Source organism: Rhea americana, unplaced genomic scaffold, assembly GCF_003343005.1.
Source record: "Rhea americana isolate MKP2758 unplaced genomic scaffold, rheAme1 scaffold_9, whole genome shotgun sequence".
Classification (NCBI taxonomy): Eukaryota; Metazoa; Chordata; class Aves; order Rheiformes; family Rheidae; genus Rhea; species Rhea americana.
Window position 1 is genome coordinate 8,207,926 of NW_028187088.1, and position 22,382 is coordinate 8,230,307.

At 41.9% G+C, this 22,382-nt stretch overlaps 1 protein-coding gene across 1 annotated transcript in view; it reads right to left on the minus strand.

The window, feature by feature from the left end:
• Nucleotides 1–16,297, minus strand: part of DENND5B (DENN domain containing 5B) — a 67,698-nt gene extending 51,401 nt beyond the window's left edge. Inside the window, 4 exon segments of the mRNA XM_085324193.1 lie at nt 1,569–2,235; nt 7,374–7,483; nt 15,905–16,261; nt 16,264–16,297. Coding sequence (XP_085180319.1) covers nt 1,569–2,235; nt 7,374–7,483; nt 15,905–16,261; nt 16,264–16,297 — 1,168 coding nt within the window.
• Nucleotides 16,298–22,382: the final 6,085 nt, after the last annotated feature.

Consider the following 22,382-nt stretch of genomic DNA (forward strand, 5'->3'; position numbering starts at 1 on the left):
GCAGTGGAAAACCAGCCTAGTTCAATCGACAGTAGGATTTCTGCTCACACTTCAGGCTGAGAACAGATAAAAGCCTTTCACTTTTGGTTCTTGAAAGCCAGTCCCTGCAGTACGCGTGGAGAAGCACTCTACAAAGMGCAGGCAATTCTTTGAATCCAGGCACTTTCAGAAGAGCTACCCTCCTTCCACCTCCCTGAACATTTTTCCATTCTCAGTCTTTTATCCATTAGTATTATTACTACACCCTTATCAGCTTTTCTTTTTATATGACAAACCCAAATATTCACTTTTGCGCCTGAGGTTCACTATCCATACTTGTTTTAGGTGACTCACCACCCTCTTTTTCCTCTCCACTTCAAGCTGTCTGACATGTTGCTTGAACGACACCTCTTAAGAAGTCAGGGTATTCAGCATCTTCTCTTGTGTTTGTTAAAACATGCCTAACTCCTCGCTTTTTATTGTTCATTTTAGTCTAATGAAAGCTCCCTAACTTTTGATGCAGAGCATGTTTTAGTAATTTTGGGGTCAGCATCACAGAAGATATTTAGGAACCCATATAATTCGTATAGCATCCAGTGAGACTTTGAGGAACCTCTGAAAAGCCTGGGCAAATTCCTGAATGTCCTTACGAAACTGGAGCTTGACTTGCTATGGCTCTCTGGTGCATTGTACTGCAACAGCTGCAACACGTGCCTTTCGGCCCCTAAATACCACAGGGGCCAGATTCAACCACCATCAACAGGAAAGAAATAGTAATRAGAGGGTTAAACCTCAAAGCATGCCCAGCACAAACTCCATATTCCTGAAGCTTGTARCAACGTACTTGTATTATTACAGAAAAATACAACCGGAAGAGAAAAGGTACAAGCCAGATTTTTAAAAGCTTGCTAGCATATTTCAGTACAGACTGGTTCTGTGCAAACTACTTCTGCCAATGCAACTAGTCTCTGCCAACTGCAATCTTCTCTAAATAAATAAATAAAACAAAATATAAAAAGTACCAGTACCCATGTAAGAAAAAWTCTCCGTATCTCAGGCTGAAGAGGGATGCCTTATTGTCATTCATTGGCGACTGAAAACTCTGGCCTTCAAGCAATAAAAAAGTCATTGCTTTAAACAGAATTTATCCCATCATACAAGAAAAATAAATTTTCCTTCAACTTCAGCATGCTACTGAAAGTTGAAAAAGAAAGTAGGAAGAATATTTTCTGCAAGATGTATTACTTCATGTTGGTATTGCCTGTAGAAGGTAGGATTAGTTTCATGCTCTCTTGCAACATGATCAAGGGCAACGTAAGGATGACAATTAAGAGAATTCTATTGCTAGCTTTCACAAGTGATAAATACGATGCATAATTAAACAAGCAACACCCAGACTGCCTGGAAGAAACAATTATTTAGTGCTTTCATTAGGACAGATCCATTTCTCCTCCATTTTTTTCATTATGTTATTGCATTTCACAAACCCACTGAAAAAAATCAACAGCTTTAGTGAAGCTCTTGCCATGGCAGCTGTCTAGAGACTACCCGGCAGGGTGAGAAGCGCGAGCCGCTAGCAGAAGGCCCACCTTGGGAGTACAGCAGGATCTGCATCTCCAGGAGAACGCAAGTGAAAACCTGGACRAGGTTCTCCAGTCCCAGAAGCTCAAAGACCTCCCGCAATGGGTAGTCAGACAGCGGGAGCTCGTTGGGGCCAGGCCTCTGGCAAATGATGGGCTCGTAAACCCCGTAAAACTTCAGTGACCTGCCCGGGGGTGGCAGGGGCACCTCGTACAGGATGTTGTGGATGTAGCTCTCCAGGGGCAGAGGTGGTGGCTGCTGGGAGGTAACTGCTTTGTAGAGCTGGATCAGGAACTTCTTGCAGGCTTGCATAAAGGGCAGAGGAGTGATGAGGCATATGCATTTGGATACATACAGCGTGTCTCTGCTAATGTCATAGGAGTTATACCGCTGGAGCTTGGCGAGGGAAGTGGCATCTCCCTCGTCAATGCTGCTGGCCAAGGAGTCCATGCTGCACGAGGACGAGGCACAGACGCTGCTGTACTGCTCGGCGTTGTGCATCTGATAAAGCGTTTGCATGGCTGTGCAGATTTGCTTGCTTGTGACCTCCTCGTAGAAAGTGAGCACAAATCCGTACGTACGAGAGCCATCTTCTCGGGTGATGATGAACGAGTGGAGCTGCGGGTCTCTGTTATCCGCCTGCGTTCTGAAGGACAGCCCTTTGGGCATGCACAGCTGGGGGAAGAGGAGAAGAAAGAGATAAAATTTTCTGAGCAACAATTTTATTGTCATTACTTTTRTTTTACAGGAGTCTTTTCCTGCTGCAACACAAGCTATTCTCAAAGTCCCCCTGAAAATAAGCCTAAGAACAAACAGCCTGGTGCTACTTAACAGAAGTGTGTGTCATGACCAGGAAAACAGCCTCCAAAAATTATCCATCTAATACGTCATTGTGAATACTTCATTGCTTTGTAAAATTGTTTTCACCACCAAAGAGGCTCTTATTTATATAAGCACCATACAAAAATATTCACTTTTTTTCCTCAGTATATTTCGTGCTCACTGTACTCTAAACTCAGTGAGTCAGAGGAGCATCTTGTATCATTGAATTCAAATGAGGCACAATCCTTGAAATGAAATTGCTCGATCATTCCTAATTTTCTTAAAAGAAAATAAAATAACTAACAGGCAGCTATTACCACTACTTTCTTTCTTAAGTGTTATAAAATAGCTTAGATCAGCAGCAAAAAGAACAGAAAAAGTAATCTATGTAAGGCTAGTTTTGATTTACCAGTCAGCAAAATATTTTGCAGTAATTCTATTACACTGAAGCATTTCTCTGAAACATACCCCTAGGGATAACTTGAGGCATTTTTTCAGACATTCCTCAGGAATTCTATCAGCTGTCTAATACAAAATAACTAATATCCAGCAAAATATGTTTAGATGTGCATCAGCATGAAACTCATCACATTCTGACCCAGTTAGTACGTCTATAAGCCAAGCATTAAAGCTTCCAACTGAGGCAAGAGAAAGGGAGGGGAAAAAAAGGGGGGGGGGAAGAAAGGGACTTCCAGGTGTTCCTGCTGCTCCAAATGATGAGCACTAGTAGCAAACTTTGCAATGTTACCTTCAGAGCTGTATAAAATTATTTTCACTAGCAAATAGGCTCTGTCTCATTCATTTAAACAGCACACAAAAATACTCAGCTTTTGTGATTCAGACTCTAAAATTCACAACATACTAGCAGGCCTCTAATTTATCTAGGCTCTTACCTGTTGCTCTAGAAGTTAATGGACAGGGCAATAAGTGGCCAGTAGCTGATAGAAGGATTTAATTCAATTGACGGGCTTTGCTGACACAAGCCATGAAATTGCAGCTTGAGCCATTTTTGAACAGCAGCCACATTTTCATTCAAAAGGTTTATAGTTTTTATTATTGAGGCATTAACAGCATTGCCATGGTTAAGGCTATGTTGAAATTGTCCAACAAAGCAGAAATAGAAAATCCTTGTTTCACACTTCATTTAAATTTATTCCGTATGATAAGTATCTCTCCACCTCCTTTTTGGCAGACTTATTTAATAAAACTTTATTTCTAGAATGTGAGYTTTTGATAGTGCCTTAACAAATCTGATCAGTCTGAAATCATAGGTTTTAACTGCAACACTATCAGTCAGAGATGATACCTTCTTGGTTTTACAGACAAATACCTGGAAAAGCAAATTATACGCACCGGAATAATCAASAGCAGATAAGCATCAAGGAAGTTCAGACCAACTGAGACAGTTTCAGAAGGCTGTATCAGATCTCCTCCAAGCCTTAAAAAYTATTCCCTCCTTCCTTGTCTACTCATTCCACACACACACAAGAACACCCATCTATTAATTTGCAGCCATAGCCTAATATATGCTGAATTTGAACATTTTAAGTTTCTGTCGATGTGACGTGACGTGACGAAAAGACTGCYGTCGCTATTAGACCTAGAACAGGACAGAGGAAAGGCAGAGAGAAAAACAAGCCAGGACAGGAAGGGGAGAATGACCAAGAGTCACTCAGGCAGCAAGCTTCATACGGAAACTGAAAGGAAAGGGTCAATGTTCATTCTCAAGCAACACACAAAGCTTCAAAATTGTAGTAGACTTAATGAATAAAAACTTTCATCTCAGTGTCTGGAATATCAATCACTTTCCACCTCATCTGTGCTTGCTACGTATGTTCCAGGTGAGCGTTGGAGAAAAGCAGCCTGGGATGCACTAGTGGGACTGAAGGCTCTGCGCGCTGCTAAAGCTAGCGGACTAGCTGGCTAGTGAGAAAACAGTCAATCATCTTTATTGCATCAGTGTAGAAACACAAAATGATCYGAGATGACTGGACAAAGCACACCGTCTTCTTTTTCAGAGCACTTATCCACCRGAATATTTAAGAATCTCTATCAGCAGGAAAAAAGTGGGATTAAATTCTACTTGAAGTAGGGCCCATGATCAACAAGGGTTTGTCAAAGCCAAAGCAGTTGCACAAGGCAAGGGAAGAAGATACAGACAGCTCAGCATCCTGTTTCTAGAAGCAAAGAGCAGAAGATGCCCCTTTCTCAGTGCAGAAACAGGGTCACCATCAGTTTCAGATGTTCCTCAGCCAAAGGTTCCCTCTGGATCAAAGCACCACCAGAATCCCCTACTCTTCACTAGACCCTCTACTTCCCATTTTAATCCATGCGTATTTTTCCATGCTTGAAACATGCTGCATCAGCAAATTCTACATCTAAACTGTGCCTTGGGTGAGAGGGTGGAGAGAGATGCTTCAGTTTGTATTAAAATCTGCTCTTCTAAAATGACACCAAGTATCCTTTAATTCTTTTATTTGGGTACATGATCTTTTTGAACATGCAATATTGCCTCGGACTCCAGAAATATATGCAAATGTTTATGCACCTTGCTGAACTAGAGGACTAAAACAGGAGTTATTTCTTAAAAATTTCACTTTCCTTTGTAACGAGAACTTCAATTTGGTATATCACATGACTGTCACAGAATGGCCGCAGAAAATAGCATGAGACATCAGGCAGGGATAATCACATTGGTGGAAGCAGTGGAAAAAAAGAAAGTATTTCCCTATAAAATAGAACTCTATACTATTTTGAAAGGGAGATAAAACATGACTGGTAGGCAGAGTGATTTCTCAGGACTCACAGGTATTTTTTTTAAGTGATAGAATGGTTTCAAAAGGCAATTGAAATTCCTTAGGCATCTAGCAAAGCCAGAACTCCCACAAGTTAACCCTTCAAGGATTTATGCATTTTCTTCTCCGAGGGAAATTGCTTCCGGAAAACTCACCGAAAGCACATGGGCAGAACTGTAGGCAGAACTAATACAGCAAGGAGAGATCAGAAAGGCCAGTAATTGCCTCAGGGTATTCTGTGGGTATTCTGTGGGAGGTGGGAATTACTTTAAATGATTCTTTGGATCAAAACAATAAAAAAAGTTTCCCAAAAGATAATTTAAAAGACTATTAAGTGCTGCTGCTGTTAGCAAATGCTGTTTTTTCCCAAATACATTGCAAATGAAAGACGTGTTCTTCAGCTACATGACTTCGTCTGAGTGCAGTTCAGACCAATTATTTTGTTTTAATAGGTCTCCTGTTGGTTTTCAATATTCTATTTTTGTATGATAATATGATCACATTTACTGAATACTAGACATTTTCAACGGTAACGTGACGTACAACCAACGCAGCAATTCTAGCTGTTGATGCTTGCTGCTGTATTCCTGCTGCCCACCCTCATTCACTTCTCCTCTTCTCACATTGCCGATGCAGAAAAATCCCAAACCTGCCTCTCCACTAACTAAATGGCAGGAGCTGCCTAAGTAGCTGAGTTTACCACCTTAGCTGTGTCTCTCGGCTTTGCTCTGATTCCTTCGTGCCTTCTGTTTATCCAAAGAAACGTGGAGACTTGCTCTAGTATTACACCATCTCCATCGGTGCACACTTGGAAGCAGAGAGAGCAAAATCTCCAGCCATCGGTGGGCAGGGGGACTAATACTGGCATCGGGGGCATCTCTGCCTTTCTAGGCATGACTGCCATACCACAGTATCAACTCCCGTGTCACTGCTACTACCAGCTTGCGTTTTCACACTGAATTTTTGGCACAGTTTAGCACACACATCAAAAAACAGTTAAAATTGAGATCATATTTGGAGATTTCTAGACCTTCACAACTGCAGAGAACAGTTTGAAAATATGAACTAAATGTAATTCGGACTGCATTTACAATAGCTATTTAATGTGGTAGTGAAGGAAGTGAGGCCAATGGCAACCACTCCTTAGCTCCTTATCTCTGCAAAAGGGTGAAGGTCAAGGGATTACCTGGAATTAATATTTCCACAAATGCTCAGGCTAGTTCTATTTTGAAATAGCTACTATTTAATCCTACTCTCCTCAGAYGTGACAAGTCTAAACTAGACTGGGGAAAAGGAGTTCCCTAATTGTCCAATTCTGAGTTAGATCCAATACATAGTTTCAAAAACAGCTGGCATTGGTAATACCGCTTTAATGTTATTACTCCATCTACTTACTTTTAAAACATAATGACAGATGCAGGATGGCACAATTATAAAACAAAGAGCATTTTCTGTACCGGGAAGCTTATCTCATATGACAGTAATTAGTTGTTCTTGTCAGCATATGTTCTTAACAAGGACTTTGTGATTTTTGRAAACACCCTTGAATATCAGCTCTTTGGGAAAATTTCCAGTGGAACCTTGGTCTTTTAATTCTCCTGCACACACATAAAACTGCAGAAATTCTCTTCTCTCCTATTGCCCTATTCATGGGACTTCACCCACACAACAAACTTATCTCAAACTTTGCTGACAGGGAAGAGATGTACAGAAAATGCATGCATCAGTGCAGAGATGCCATTAAAAACGAGCACCCCACAAAAGCTGCTGTTTAGGTGAGTTCCAGCTTTTGGTCAAAATCCCCCTCTCTCTCTTCATAGGTAGCAACAAGAACTTTAATCCTCAGAAATTTCTCATGGCTACTAGTGTCTTAAAAATTCCTCAGTAAATCTCCTTTAAATCTGCTGATGTGTATGCAAGGTGACTACCCCTCCTTCTCACCCAGCCACGGAGACTCGTTTCACCACACACTAGATTTAATTAGAGCTAATGAGAGAAGTCCAGTATCTAACCTTTGTTTTGCCCAGAAGTATTTCTGTGTATTTACRATACCTCTTCCTCCGTGCCGTTTCAGCTGGCACGCCTAGCGGGTGCCCTTAGTCCCAACAGAATTAAACCACCGAGCATGGTGGTAAACAACCCAGGAACCGTTCTGGAGTGGAAACTGCCAGGAAACAGGAGGATTTCCCCACCTACCATGTTGACGGCATCCTGATCGAAGGGGTTCCACTCTATGTTCTGCGGGTAGTGAGCCAAAACTTTGGACTTGAAAGTTCTTCTCAAGGGACTCTGGTCAAAGTTCTCTCCTGCAAGAAAGGAAGAAGCGGTGACTTGTCGCAGCAGCGATGCTGCAGCGGGAGCCGAACTGCACAGTTTTGTTCCACTAGCGAATGGCTACGCGAAATCCCAAGTGCCTTTTTACTCCCGACGCTTTCGAAGGAGAAACGTCAAAGATGCACGTTCACTCAAATCTTTCCCTCCTTCCCACAAAAATCTTACCACAGTTGCAGCACAGCTTCCAACTTAGTATTTACCGCATGGAAATATTTTGGTAAGAGAAAAATTAATGCTTGAGTTTATGGGAAAAGACCCTGGAGTCATCTGAATCTCTACCTTTCCCTACAGTTTGAATACCTAGAGATAGCTTTACTTAAACATTGAAAGAGCTCTCTCCCTAAAGCGCCCAAGAAATTGTCTGAAGGTCATAAAAGGTATGAGCACCTCTCAGCCATTACAAATTATTCACGGCTTCACTATAAATGTTTTTTATATCACAAGTCCTGCATTAAACATGTATTTCTTCCATGACAAATTTCAAGGACAGACTTTTGCCACGCATAAAGATGCCAGAAAGTGCAAAGAGAAAGAYTGAAATAAGACTTCAAGCAGAAAGGCATCCAGTTATCAGCATACAAATAGTGTATCTCAAGGTCATATTGTTAACAGAGTTTCCACTGTTGGAAAGTCTACAGTATGAGTATAGCAATCAAAATAAGAAGGTCTTAAAATCTATTAACTACACTACCATACATTATACTTTTTTCCAACCTTGATTCTTGATTAAGATATTAGCTTACTAATTCCAGTCTTCTTACTTTAAAACCACATTTGGGTCTTGAATTATCATCTCCTGTTCTGTTCCTTTCTCACCTAGGAGAGGAGAACAGGATGAAATCCTTAACTGGCAAATGTTTTCAACAAAACTTACTTGGCACTCAAAGGCTTGCTTTGAGACTTCTCAGTGTTGCTTAGATACTTAAATAAAAAAAGAATAAAAAGCTATGAAATAGAATTTGATCTCTTTTCTTTAAAATAGARATATTTTGATTTCTCTTTATACCTAAAAATAAAACCAAGATTTCAAATTTTTTAAACCAGAGGTTATTTTGCATGAAAAAAATTCAACTGTTTGGCAAGCTGTAAAGGCAACCCACCATTCCTGCAAGAAAAATAAAAACTATGAGTTTACTAATGTCACTTTGCCCTTCTCTGAAGGCAAAGCGGACCRTGGAAATGTAATCTCTGCTTGCTGAGTTGCATGTCACAATACAACATTTGCACAGCTAACAGCTTCCTAAATGATGTTGCAAAATCAGAGTTCAGGAGTTACGCGATGCTTTCTGAGGCCAGGGCCATTTGGCACGCGCCCTTTGCTCCTTGGGAAGCACAGTCAACACAGTCATCTGGCTCACTGTGAGCTAAAATACAATCTTCTTTATACAGGAAAGCTATGAATCAGCATTAATCTAAGGAAATGACCGCACAAACTGCTGCTTAGAGCAATGCTTCTCAGTCCTTGCCTTGTAGAGCCGAGGTCTGCAGCTGCCTGAGAGGAAAACACAGTAAAAAAGGAAAACAGAGTTGCAATGCTTCGCTCCCGGCAAAGCTTCAGGAACCCTTTGCTATCTGAGATACTGCTTTAAAGTTCCTCGCTGCAGGGATTTTATTTTTATTTTTTTTCACATTTCGGGGAGGAAAGGACGTGCACCAGAAAAAACAAATGCACAGAAACTCTTTAAAAAGTCTTCAGTTTAGAGAGCAGGGTGAGTGCTCTCCTCCTCGCCTCCAGAAAAGGCGGGCGCCTTCCCCGACCCCGCGGATGGGGATGCCCTAATTGCGGCACCAGCACAGCAGGAACGGGTGGAGGAGCAAGACGCAAAGGTCGGGAATTTCTCGCTCCGACCTCGCCACCCGTGCCGGCCGCCCGCTTGGCCGGGAGGAGGAAACGGAGGCTCACGCCGTCGCTCCCTCCCATGCGGCGGCAGCGCCGCGCTTCCCCTGCCCCGAAAGCCACCGCGCCGGGCGGAGGGATGCTGCCCCAATAGCAAACACGTTTGAAGAAGAAGTTTAAAACCTTTTTCTTCCAAGACGTATTTGGGATTTTAAGGATACAGGTGCTTTTATGCAATAGCTTATTTTTAACACACTGTTTAGACACACGCTCATTTTTACCAGACACATGCTCAGTTACCTACCTAGTATTTTTGCTGCATTGTTTTTTCCAGCACTGCGTACGTTTTGTTTAATTTTGGTGGATATTCACGGAGGGCAAGGAGAAAGCAAACAAGACTTTACAATGATATTTTGTACCTGAGAGGAAAAAAGTCCAAGGTGATGATTGCTACAGGCGTATTTCCTGGGGCAGGACAAAATACAAATGTTAAAATGTAAGGAGCTCTGGCAGGGAAATCCAGCCTGCTTCTGCTTGAGGCAACCCCCAAATCCAGCAAAAGCATATGCATCATAGAAAGGGCAACAAAAACTGGAGGTATCAGCTAAACTGGATCAAACTCAAAGGCATCCCATGGTTTAGCTGATCAGCTCACTGTATTTTTCCACTTGGACAAGCGCTGGCACTAGCTTCCATGGCAGGCCAGAGTACAGGATGAGGGTCCTTTTCCTGCTCTGTTACTAAGCTGACTGCAGTGCAGAAAATATTACTCTGGGAATATTACTTCGTCATAGAGCACAGCAGTAGAAGCTCTTACTTTTGCCTGTAAGTTCTTTGTTGAGGTATCAAGTTCTACAAGATAAAAATCTCAACCAGCAAAGCCAGCAGACATGCTCTCTCCAGGWAGGCACTTAAACATACTCGGCAACCTTCTTAGTTCTGAGCATCACACAGTAACTAATGCACTTACATGATCGAGTAAACAGGCAGGAGGTTATTTCTTAATTGCACCTTCATGTATCTTCACCTTAGACCTGAGAACTAGCAGAAATGCAGATATTTGATAGTAAATTTGTTTGGTTGCTTCTACTACAACTTCAAAGAGCATCTAGAAGACTTCCTTAAGTTCTCCGTAGCTAAGAGAAAGCCAGTCCATTTTCCTGCGAGAGTTCATCTTTCTGTCACTGAAAAATGTCATTGCAGTAACCTGACTGAACTAACTGCTCAGCCTGTGAGGTTTAGCAACACTAACACCACTACAGCTCACAGGTCCAGCCCTTCTTCAGGGGGACAATTTTCCTATCTGCATTACACAGGTGTTGTAAAAACACCTTTTGCTTGATAAATAGGCCATAGAGATGACAGTCAACAGCTGAATCGATTAATCATCTAGTAGTGGGGCATAGCTGTAAATAGGAGTCCTAGTAGCAAWACATATTAATGATGTCATTTACTTRTTCTAGTTCTTGTGCTCACTTGTAGGCATCAGAGACCAATGTGTTAAAAATTTTTAGCAAAATACAAAGTTTTATGTAGCCGCATTTCTCTGTTTAGAAGAGAGTCATGAAACTAAGAAACAGATACATTTTTCTGATTAAAGATTCACTTCCAAAATCGCTTTTCTCAGCTCATTCTCTAAAAGAGATTTTGTGGAAACAGTATAGGAACCAGAGTTAAATCCTATACTGGTATGCAGGATTGGACCGGAGGGGGGAAATACATATATATATTTATACACACACACACACACACATATATCAACGGATCCTTAACACAGCTACATTTTTTCAAGTGATTCATTTTCCCTTAACTGCAGTTTCATCTTATATTTGTATTTTGCTCGAATAGTGCAGCAAGCTAGCCAGTATTGGGCTATCCCTGTCAAACGAAGATCATGTTGTCATCCCCTTATTCTTCAGAAAAAATGAAAAACAGAATTGCTGCAACCTCCCCTTAGTAGAAATCAGRCTTGTGGTTTCTCCCATCAGAATTTCAGCTGACAACTGTCTGGGTTTTGTGAAAYTGTCTGGGTTTTTATGAGAGGTAGTCTGGGGGTGGGAGGAGAGTGGGGAAATCCAGAAAAAGTACATTTAGCTAAGTCCGCTGCTTTGCCACTGCCTGACTTTGCCACTTCTTTGGGCCACGGGACTGGCATTTCCATGTCGTTCAAAAGACAGATCATATGATATCAATTCAGTCTGGAGGCTTTACGCCTCATTTTTAGGAAGTAAGGGCAGAGGGAGCCTGTTCCCAAAGCCTTATTAACTTAAAGAAAGCATGAGCTATCAGTGCTTCACACCTCCAGGCAGTCAGCTTTGCATCTCCTCCACCATAGCGAGTAACTGACTCTTTACACATAAAAGACTTAAAGAGAGCAGAGTGAACTGAACACTTTTGACTGAAAGCCATGGTTTTTCAAGACAGCCTTGAAAGCATGTGGGAGGGGAAAAAAGAGCAAAAGCACACAAGTTGCAAAGATAGCCCAAAAGAGGCTGCTTTAGTTGCATGGCCTTCTCAGCTCCCCGCTCACACAGACATCCCAGCACTGCTTCCTACTGCTACAGGGTTTAAGGCTGCACATGACGTTTCTTTATCACTGGCAGAGCTGTCTTAGTCCCAACACTGCTGCTTTGCTAGAAGCAATGGAATATAGAGGTGCTCATCTGAGAGGTTTTGTCTGACAGTAATTRACTACTGATATGTGCCAGCATCTGTTCCTGAGCACAAGATTTCCAAAGCACCTTGTATCCAAGGCCTGCAAAGCAATTCATAGGTAAGAGAAATGAACATAGGCCTTTATTTACTTGTAGGTTCCTAAGACTTGTGCATAGTGTTTTCCATTTCCCTTGGGCACTCCTTGCACAGATGAAAACTGATGCAGACTCAAGAAAAAAAAGGGAAAAAAGGGTAAAGAGGTGCAAAGGGGAGCAGAGAGGGAAATAAGGATAAAGAGGGGAAAAGGGAGAAAAAAGGAAAGAAAAAAAAAGACAGGTCAGATGTGGAAGCATGGAGCACAGGAAAAGCCTCTCCAGGTTCCCAGCAGAAGCAAAAGGTTGCTGCCACCTTGCTGGGTGCTCACACCAGTATCACGTTGTTGGTGAAGGGAGCATGGCCACCCTCCCACCAGGCCGGGGGCCCATCAACAGCAATGCTGTAAGCACAGGACTTGTGCAAGCAGGGGAGAGGCAAGGATGGGAAGAACACCCTGCCTTGGCTTATTCCACCCAACGGGAGTTTTACACAAAATCCACGTGCCATCCTGGGGCAGAGAGCAGACCCCCTTTGCAAGGAGCTTTGTAGGCTCCCTTTTGGATAGTCTCAGTTTGYGATGGAGGTGAAGAGGGAGAAAGGAAGAGTTAACGTCTGCGTGGGACCAGATGCTATCTTGCATTTAAGCAGTCCTCTGACACCAAAGCAGCATTGCCAGGCTCCAGAAACACTTTGGGACTGCTCATAAAAACAGGTGGATCAATCCTGGAAGGCTTCTTCATAGGAAGTAGGTGGCCCACTTACTAACTCCACCAGATACAGCTGTACCTTCCACTTCTGTTTCCAAATCAGATTTAGTATTACATCACTAGGAATATTCAAATGATTTTTTTGATTGCCTGTTATCTCCTTTTCCCTAATAATCACCCTCCATCAATCCGATAGAGAAAATATCTAGCATAATCTTGAACAACYGGAAAAAAAACAAGGCATATTTGCCAATAAGCCATGCTAATCAGGAAAAAACTTAGGGTTTCAATCAGCCTTTGGACATGATTAGTAGTTTGTATTCTACTGCAAATACTTGTACAGTCATTTAGATGTCAGAGATGTCTAAAAAGCATTGTTTATGAAATAAACCTGGCTTTAAGAAATCTGGCTTCTCCAAAAACAGCAGTAACAATGTCTTACTAAAGTGACAACATGGACTTCACGTGATCCAGGAAAGTAAGTGGCACAAGTAACTTACCTTTGCAGAGTCTCTGCGGGATTTTCATTTTATTGCTACAGTGTCTTAAAAAAAGGCCACACATACACAMAAAAACATTTTTTTCTATCAATAATCATAGCACAAAAGAGAAGAGCCAAGAAACCACACTGGAGTGAATCAGTCAGTGATTAGTTTGAAAGCACAGAGCATTGCACCCCACACACAACGCTGCTCTGGAAAGCCAGGCATGRTAAGCTTTTAAAGAGCTTGCACAATTCAGATAAGAAACAATACAAAGATATAACAGAAGGCAACCTGCATATCAGAGTGAAATGTCATCAGTTAGCCAAACTACCAGAAAACGTCACAACTGCCATTGAAATGAGGTGAGAGATTTGGCATGTGACACCCAGATCCACACTGACAAGCAGCTGGAAGAGAGTCCCACAGCAAGCAAAACCTTCTTGGCAAACATGAGGAAGGGCATCCAGACTGGAAATGTACTTTATATTATCAGCTCTCAGCACTGGTGGCTGTGAGCCACTGAGTCACATGTGACAAACAAAATTTGTTTAGTTCGTATTTTAGGCAAACAGTGACTTTTGACTGAATTTACTATACACTCTTAAGTGCTTGCTTGCTAACTTGCAGAATAGAATTAGCAAAGCACATTAAAAATGAAGCAAGTATCAAACGTGAATTGAATCCATATTCTAAAACATTAACGGGCAAAAACAGCACTACAAATACAGACAGTATCATACAACATCGTATCTGATGCATGATACTCATTCATGTAAACAGCATATCTCACAGGACAAGCTGCCACTCAGAAGTAAATTAAAAGTTTAATTTCAAATAGACTTCTTTAACTTTTAGAATTAAAAAAAAAGCATTTTTTTAAAATAGTGTAAAATGTGTCAGATTCAAGTTTCATTTCAATTGGATACTATATCCTACGTCATGATACTTTTAAACAACTTGCATCTTTCCTTAAAGGCACTCATTTTTAAAGGGCAATTTAATTTCTATTTTAAAGCAAATGTTGAAATAATGGATGGTAGATCGAGCAAAACTCTGCTAATTTCATTTCAAAGGAGAAAAAACTCTTGAAACTAGGAAACAAATGTCTTTTCTTTTTTGGGTAAAGGTTAACATTACTTTGGAAATGCAGCTAGTGCTATGAGATTGTCACTCGTGATTGCTTTCATGTGAGTGACCATATGTAAAAATTTAGAAATTCTAAGATTTGGACAGATATATTTTAACTCTCAGARCTCCAAAGGCGTATGTACTAAATAGGCAAAGGCGTCCTTTCTCCACACCCTCTGGTCCAGGGAATGTGAACTATCTGAGGCCTTTGCATGTTCTGGAACGTTGACAGGAATGTTTGTGACCACAGAAATAAAAATATCTTTTATTCCTTTAGAGGAATCCATTGGGAACATGAATATGCACAGTACTGTACATCATGGTGACAGCCTCTTTGATAGCTATTTCTAATTAAAAACRTTCAGCACATCCAGCTATGTCATTCCACTGCTGACTGCACTTTGTGAGGCTTCCTAGGTATCAGCCTGATCTCGCAGGAGCAGTAAGCGGTTTGCAAGGTGCAAGTGAGAAAACACMCCAAAAACAGGAAAAATAATGCTCAGCTGGAGAGCACCTAAGCTGCTCCTTGCCGGCTTCCAGAGCTGATGACWCTGAGTAGTGCTGAAATTGGGCTCTCCTGCTCTCCTCCTGTGCTTCAACACTGCACAGAGGAACCAGCGGGTCACGAGTCACTATTCAACCGTGGCAGTATTTCCTACCACACATCCCCATAATCTTACAGTGGAGGAGGCAAGTGGTATGAAGGGGAGGACAGGCACAAAGCAGACAAAACAGTCTTCTTGCCCAAATTTTAAGATCAGAGTTTATTCAGCAGGAAACCTGGGTCTGCAAGACAAGACAAGTCTTTTTTTTTTTTTTTTTTTTTTTTGGGGGGGGGAGATTTGGGAGTGGAGTAGGGAACAGGACTGAGGCGGTGGGCAGGGTTTAACTAACCTAGTGAAACACTTGCATTTCAATGTTTAAAAGATTCGACAGATCAGATTTAAGTAGGAATTCATAATGGGCTGTGCACCCCGTCAATACATCTGGGCTGTTACGCTTTTTATTTGTGTGTATGTAGACTGATGTTGTTATTTGTATCCAAAATTTAAAATATGCTTCCGTGAGGTTTCAGGAACCGAGTCTGAATGAGTCTCTAGCAGAACTGGTGTAGATGGACCTTCCGGTATCCTCTATCTACAAATCTACCTAACTAAGCCTAGCTGGGATAAGTATCCTCTAATATRACCTCACACAAGATGTCCTTTGGCTTTATCAGTCACACACAACATCCAGCATATCATACATCCATCAATATATCYGACAGTGCTAGAGGCATTGCTTTGGGCAGGGGAAACACATCTGCCAAGAGAGCTTCAGGGAGAAGAATAAAATTTACCAGATATTGATTCAAATTAAGTAAAAGAATGGAAAGGTGCATTTTTAAAATCTGACCCTTAATTTGATTCGAGGGAAATTGGAGGATGGAAAATAGAGAGACACAGCAGGTCTGGTGATTATTTTGTCCTGAACACCCCTGTTTACCTGCAGCTTTGTTTGTAGCATCTGAGCTCTTGCCATGAAGATCTGCTTCTAGCCATTTGTACAAGACTACACAACATAACAAACAGAGATAAAAAAAAGTATGAACAAAATGAAGAAATACACAAATGTACTGGGGGAACGGAAAAAAAGCAAAACATTCCTGTTTGAACACACACATTCCTGTTTGAAGCACCTTCCCCCCCCCCATACTGGCAACGGGTAAATTCATGTGATAAATAAAGACTTCAGTGACTGTATTAGTGTAAAGCTGTTGAAGACATTGACAGACATTGTGGAAATACCTGTCAAAATTAGTAACAAGATTAAATTCTAAGCACTTCAAACAGCATGCTGCCACAGAGTTTCCCTATTGCGAAAGACAGCTTGGTTCATGCTTAACCCATTCCAGAGCCTGCGAAACTCAGGGGAAAAAAAATAAATAACTGATGTCAAACTAGAACTAGGAGGTTTTCTTTAGTATAATACTGTAACCATGTTGCTAAGTTGCCTAATAGTTACATTCATCATTTCTGTCTCTTAATAGGGTGTTTATAGGCAAAGACTCAAATAGATAAGCTCTATGTTTATAACTTAGATGAACAATCTTCCCGTAACAGCTACCCCAGCTTCTGCAGAAAAACAAAAACGTTTTTAAAGACACCACAGGTCAAAAAAAAAAAAAAAAAAAAAAAAATCCTGGTCTTATGCTACGTAAAGGCATTACATAGTCATCTTTGAGTTAAGTTTATCTTACAGACCCGAAGCATGTATCTGCAATATCATAGACCTCTCTGGTCTTTCAGTTTCTAGGTGTAAATTGGACAGCAGGTTTCCACTACTACCCTTCTACTGGAGCTGTTCTAACCAAGGCAGCAGTTTGGAGGACCCAGAGAACTCCGTCAAGCACAAATTCTCTGGAAAAGCAGCCCTCTGCAGAAAACACAGAGAAACACTTCCAAYGACAATTTTTAGACTAGAATTTGTGCTTTAGGATAATAATTTTCTTGTTCCTTTCGGAGAGACCTGAAAACAGCTCATATTCAAACCTGCAGGACGGTGGCTTTCTGCTCCAGGTGTCAAGCTATTTTTTGAGCTGTTTGAATTTAAAAGTTGCATAAATATTAATGTAAAGGGAACAAAACAAGCAATTGCCTACAGCTGTTGTGGTAACAGGCTGCCAGAGCATTTGTTTAGGTCTCAAGTCCAGAAGAACAGAAAAAGCTTATCTGACTTCTGACACAGAGTCACGTCTCAGTTTCGGCCGCAGGACTCCCAACCCTTGTGGTTAAAAGCTGTTAGCCAAAGCTGGTGACCGCCCTTGTTAACCACCACATAACCACAGAGCCTTAACAAGTCTCTCTGACAGGCTGCCAGCACAGCTCTCCCCAGAAGTCCTTCCCAAAATTGTCTTTCAAAGGGAATTAAGGCACCGAGCTTCCCTACACCTAGCCACCACCTCCGCAGTAGGAGCAGGCAGTGAACAGCAGAGATTTAACAGCTCGGGAACGGAGCCTGGCTGGGASAGGCAGACGTGCCAGGACAGGCGCTTTGGTTTTGCTCCCCGCACTGGTATTTTGGCTGTTTATAGCAATCACACAGCTAAGGAGTCACAGAAGTCATGGAAACCCCGGCGCAAGAAGTCAAATAGCAGATGCTCGTTAACAACAGAGGCTAAGCGCAGAGCTACAGACACGGCTGCCCAGTCTAGTCCTCCGCACACAGGCACCGTAGGGAAACACAACAGCTACTGCCACAAAATAAAATAGCTGCCCTCAGAAAAGGCTTAATATTTAAACAAACCTTTTTAAAAGGACAATTGTTTGTCTAAAAGAGTTACTGCATAGGCCTAAATAAAGAGAAAAGACAAAAATAAACAAAAATAAAAAAAAAAACCCAAAACAAAAAAAACCTAACACGAGCAACTTAGTTTGCCCATCATCTCTTCMTTCTGACCTTGATTAAAATACCGACTATCTGCCTACCAAGTAACATTATACAGCACCAAGGCTGTCAGCTTCTTAAAATAGCTATGCTCCCAGACGCCAACAGATCAACAAAGCTGTCCCACTACAGGGGAAAACAAGCAGGAGTTAGTCCGCTTTGCTTAAAACTGTGTCATAATCCAGTCACTCTCCTATAAAAAAAAGAAAGAAAGAAAAAAAAAAAGGGTCCTGGCTCAGGTTATGTGGGTTTAGGGCTGGAGGGGGGAGAAGGATGTTACTAAATAGATAGGGAGGCACAGCACTTAAAGGAGCCTGACCCAAAGGCCTGGACTGATTAGCAGAAAACTGTGAAACAGATGTAAAACTGAACCTGTACTTAAAAATGTAGGGAGGAAAGTTGTTGTCTATGTCTCAAGCCTTTTTTCTCTCCAGAAATGGAGATGCAAGGAATTCACTCACGACTTTCACGTTGCCAAGCTGTTTTTCCAAGCACGCACTCACGAGCCACTGCTTTGCGTTACACAGAGAGCACGTCCCAAAAATCTTTGGTCTGCCCTGTTTATATAAAATAAGGGCAATGTTTATTTCCTTATTGCACTGTAATACTCAAGTCTGGTATTCATTTTGTATACTTGGATATTTAGATACTTGTTATCCAACGAAGAAGTATTCACACCAATCTAGAAAACAATTTTACCAATAATTTGAAGTTAATTTAATTTAAGCTTCATTATTTTGAAATTGTTTTTTAACCTTCTGGTTAGAGCATAGCAAATGCATAATGCATGTGACAGTATGAAACGGAAAGGTTTCATCCACCTCTCAGTTCCCAGAAAACATTAATGATGGCACTCACATGAATGAAAAATATGTCCTGAGCTCTGAAAATTTAATCTCTCCTAAATTCCTTTTAACTCATATACACATTGGTATATGTATATGTACCAATGTATATGTATATGTACATTGTATATGTATATGTATAGCAAGGACAGGCTAAAATGTGAGACTCTTCCCCTGCTCTGAAGTCAATAGCCTAAATGTCTGTATTAAATCTGCCTCCATTAATTTTGCATTCTTCATCACGTAACGGACCATATCTYCAAGGAGAAGGCTTCTCAGATTAGYCTGTTGCCTACAAAGCAGGAAAYACGAGTTTGCATCTTCTATGCATRGTGAGGACAAGACTGGAGCCAAACCTCAACTTGAAGAAACACACTAATGACTTGGCTGCTGAGGAAAGCCCAGCTTCACCTTTTCTCCCACCAGCTGCATYACAAGCAGGCGCAATCCAAGCCAATGGCAGCAGTAGTCCTAATCCTGCAGGCAGTGGGTGTACTCCGAGCAGACCTACTGGAGCAAGTATGTGTTTRGGGGGGCTTAGGTGCCCATTTGGCAATCAGAAATCAACCTGCCCCACCAGAAACAAGTCTGAGGCARGAAAGGAGAAGACCTGGAGGCTCATGAGGAAGTCTCTCACGGAGGCCCGGCTTGCTGAGCAAGGGTGGTCACCACTGCAGGGCCCATGCGCCACCTCCACCAACGGCACCACACCAGCCCAGCTCCGGGCTTGGGAGCCAACCGAGGCAGCTGCCTACAGGCTCACGGTGACCTGCTGAGGAAGAAAGGGCACTTTAGAGGCCAGCAGCTCCGCCACGAAGTTTAGGTGGCTTTGTGCTCAGTGCAACAGCCATTTCCTGTCCTAGGTTTAACTCCCTCCATGGACCGAACACAGAATGAAGCACCCAGCTCAAACTCCTCTGATGTTTGCTCTTTCTACCCATTTGCAAGGGCAAGATCAAATGTAACAGATTTCTGTGTTAAAACACAATGGCATTCTCAGATTGGTTGTGAAAACACACACACAGAGCAATTATATATGTGTAGATAGACTGATAGATAGATAAAATCTTAATACAGATATTGTCCTCTATTTCACCAGGGCACAGGTAATAAGAATTGTCTCACAATCTGCTTTATTACAGTCGTGGTTTCTTTTTCCTGTTTTCATCTCCAAAAAGAAAAGAAAAAAAGATCTTATCATCCTAAAATCCCCATGGCATTACTGGTTAGGTTTATGTGCAAGAATGTGGGAAGAGAAGGGGAACTTTCCAGTAAATTTTGCTCTGGGGCTTTTTTAGTATGAGAACAACAAGGGTTTTTTTAGTTACAGTATGTTCAGATATCTTTAAAGTTGGACTGTATTCAGACAGATTTTTTTTAAGTCACTTCACTCTACACATCACACTCCGATATTTAATCCCCTCTCCCCTTACTCATCAGGATGCCAAGTTTCAGGTTTTTTGTTACGGGAAGTCAACAGTAGTTTCCAAAAGTTGTGCTGATATGAYAGTAGCGTGTGAATAACTTCACTGGTAACACCTTCTGCCACTGTATTTAAGTGTGGCTGGCAAATCAGTACAAGAAAAGAAAGAAGCTTAATTTGTCCTGGACTTTTTTCAAGGCTAATCAACATTGACACAAACAGAGCACAGAGATGCCCATCCCAGAGCTCAAGCAGTCAGACATGCCTGATTTTAGATTTTGCTTTGGAAGGGTTTTTTTGTACTTGTCTCACACAAACTTCAGCTCTTAGCACTGTTACACTGGGCAATACACATTTCTGTTTCAAAGAAAGTCCCTGTTTTCTGATGTAATTTGTCTTTCTGATCAGAGTTGTCCCTTGATGTGCTGAGCCACAAAAAGGATCTGAAGGACTTTTTTTTTTTTTTTTTTTTTTTTTTTAATTGGCCACTTTGAACCCAGCCTGCAAAATGCTGTCTTTCACATACATAAGTGTAGTGATGAGAGGGAAGCTATCCCCAGTTTCTGGGGGGGAAAAGAAAAAAAAAAAAGTTCTGCACCAAGTGGCAAATCCCAAGTCCACCAGTGGCCCTCACACCTGGGGCAGCGACGGCTCCGCACCCTTCAGACACCTGATCCCATCAGCGGGGCGAGAAGGGACTTTAGAGAGGGCGGGAGGCAGAATTAGCTCTGTGCTATACTGAGTTACGCTTTTTCATAGCCTTTGCCAAAGGATTACWGCACAGCAACCCTTGCTGTCCAAGGCTGCACCTGCTAAACATTACGAAAGCTTTGCTATATATGTTTTTGAAGGATCCAACAGAGAAARAACTTTGCACCTTGCAATCAAGAAAGCTCTTCGGTCGGCATAAAGTAGAAACAGGCCCTTGTGCAGCACAAACAGACGTTGTTCAAGGGTTATTGAGAAACTGCCATCCCAGCTGCTGCCAATAAACGACTGTCCTTGCCTCCGTCTCCAAGGGCCGGTCCTCTGCCAGTTTTTAGTAACTGCACCTTTTTAGAAAAAGAAATGCCAAAAAACTTTCCGCATGCTGAGAAGTCTCAGCTGCCTGCAGGCCAGGCTCCAGCTTACCACGAGCGGAGAGAGGAGTGAGGACCGCGGTCCTCGCAACCACCGTGTCGCTCAGTCAGAACCACCCGAGACACCATTTCGGTTCAGAGGATGCTCTCAGATGCTTGAGAGCAACTGCGCTACAGTGACTGGAGATGAACACTTCTCGGTAAAAGCTTCAATGCACTCGATGAGACATTTCCTCTTAGCTCTCCAAAAAACAGCAATGGAGTTTTGTCAATYAAAAACATTAAAACATTATGTTAGGAGGAACAAGTACCTTTACATTGAAAGGAAGATCAGGTCTGGCAGCTCTTCAGTTAAAATGCCTCTTCTGCCACCAGCATCTCTGCAGTAACCTCTGTGTATTGGTCAAGACCACTCATATTAAGAAACTACTTGAAGATCAGGCTGCTGCCAGGGAATTGGCACAAGAGGCCATTSAAAAGCTATGAGCAATTGCACACCTAAGCCACATGGCAAATACTCTCTAAGCTTTAAATAAACCGTGACTAGATACAGCTTTTTTTTTTTTTTTTCCAGAAGAATTGTACATATTTCTGACAAAGCATAAACAATCAGATTTATGCTTTATAACTGCTGACTGTTTTGTGGCSAGAGTCCAAGTGAAAATATAGAAGGCTTACACCAGGGCTTGGTCACCATACCACAACAAAGTGTCAGGATTCAAATCCAAAGGCGGGGACCCATACTGCTAATTTCATTYCTGGATCCAAACTGTACTCCAGATGGAAAATTCAGAGCACAACAACATTTCTACCAGGCTTCTAGATTTAATTCCCATCCCTTCAAAGGAGAGCCCAAAGCCAATCCTTTGATTTGCCTTAATGCGCTAGAGWGTGTTAGGTTTGAAAGTTTCTTTGGAAAGCTGAATCTTCATTGAATAGACTAGGGACAGAAAAATAACTGCCTCTAGGTTCAGCTCGCAAATGCCACTGCACATCAGGTCCTTTCTTCCCTTGTCCTGCATATCCTCRCAGAGACCTGAGAGCAGAGGCAGTTGCCTAAGGGCTTTACTAACCAAAAAATCTCTCCCCCCCCCCCTTAAAATCCCACTTCAAGGCTTCTACCAAATTCCCCTTCCAGCATATTTTGGTGTTGCCTGCTCTTCCAGCAACCCAACTCAGAATATGCCTTC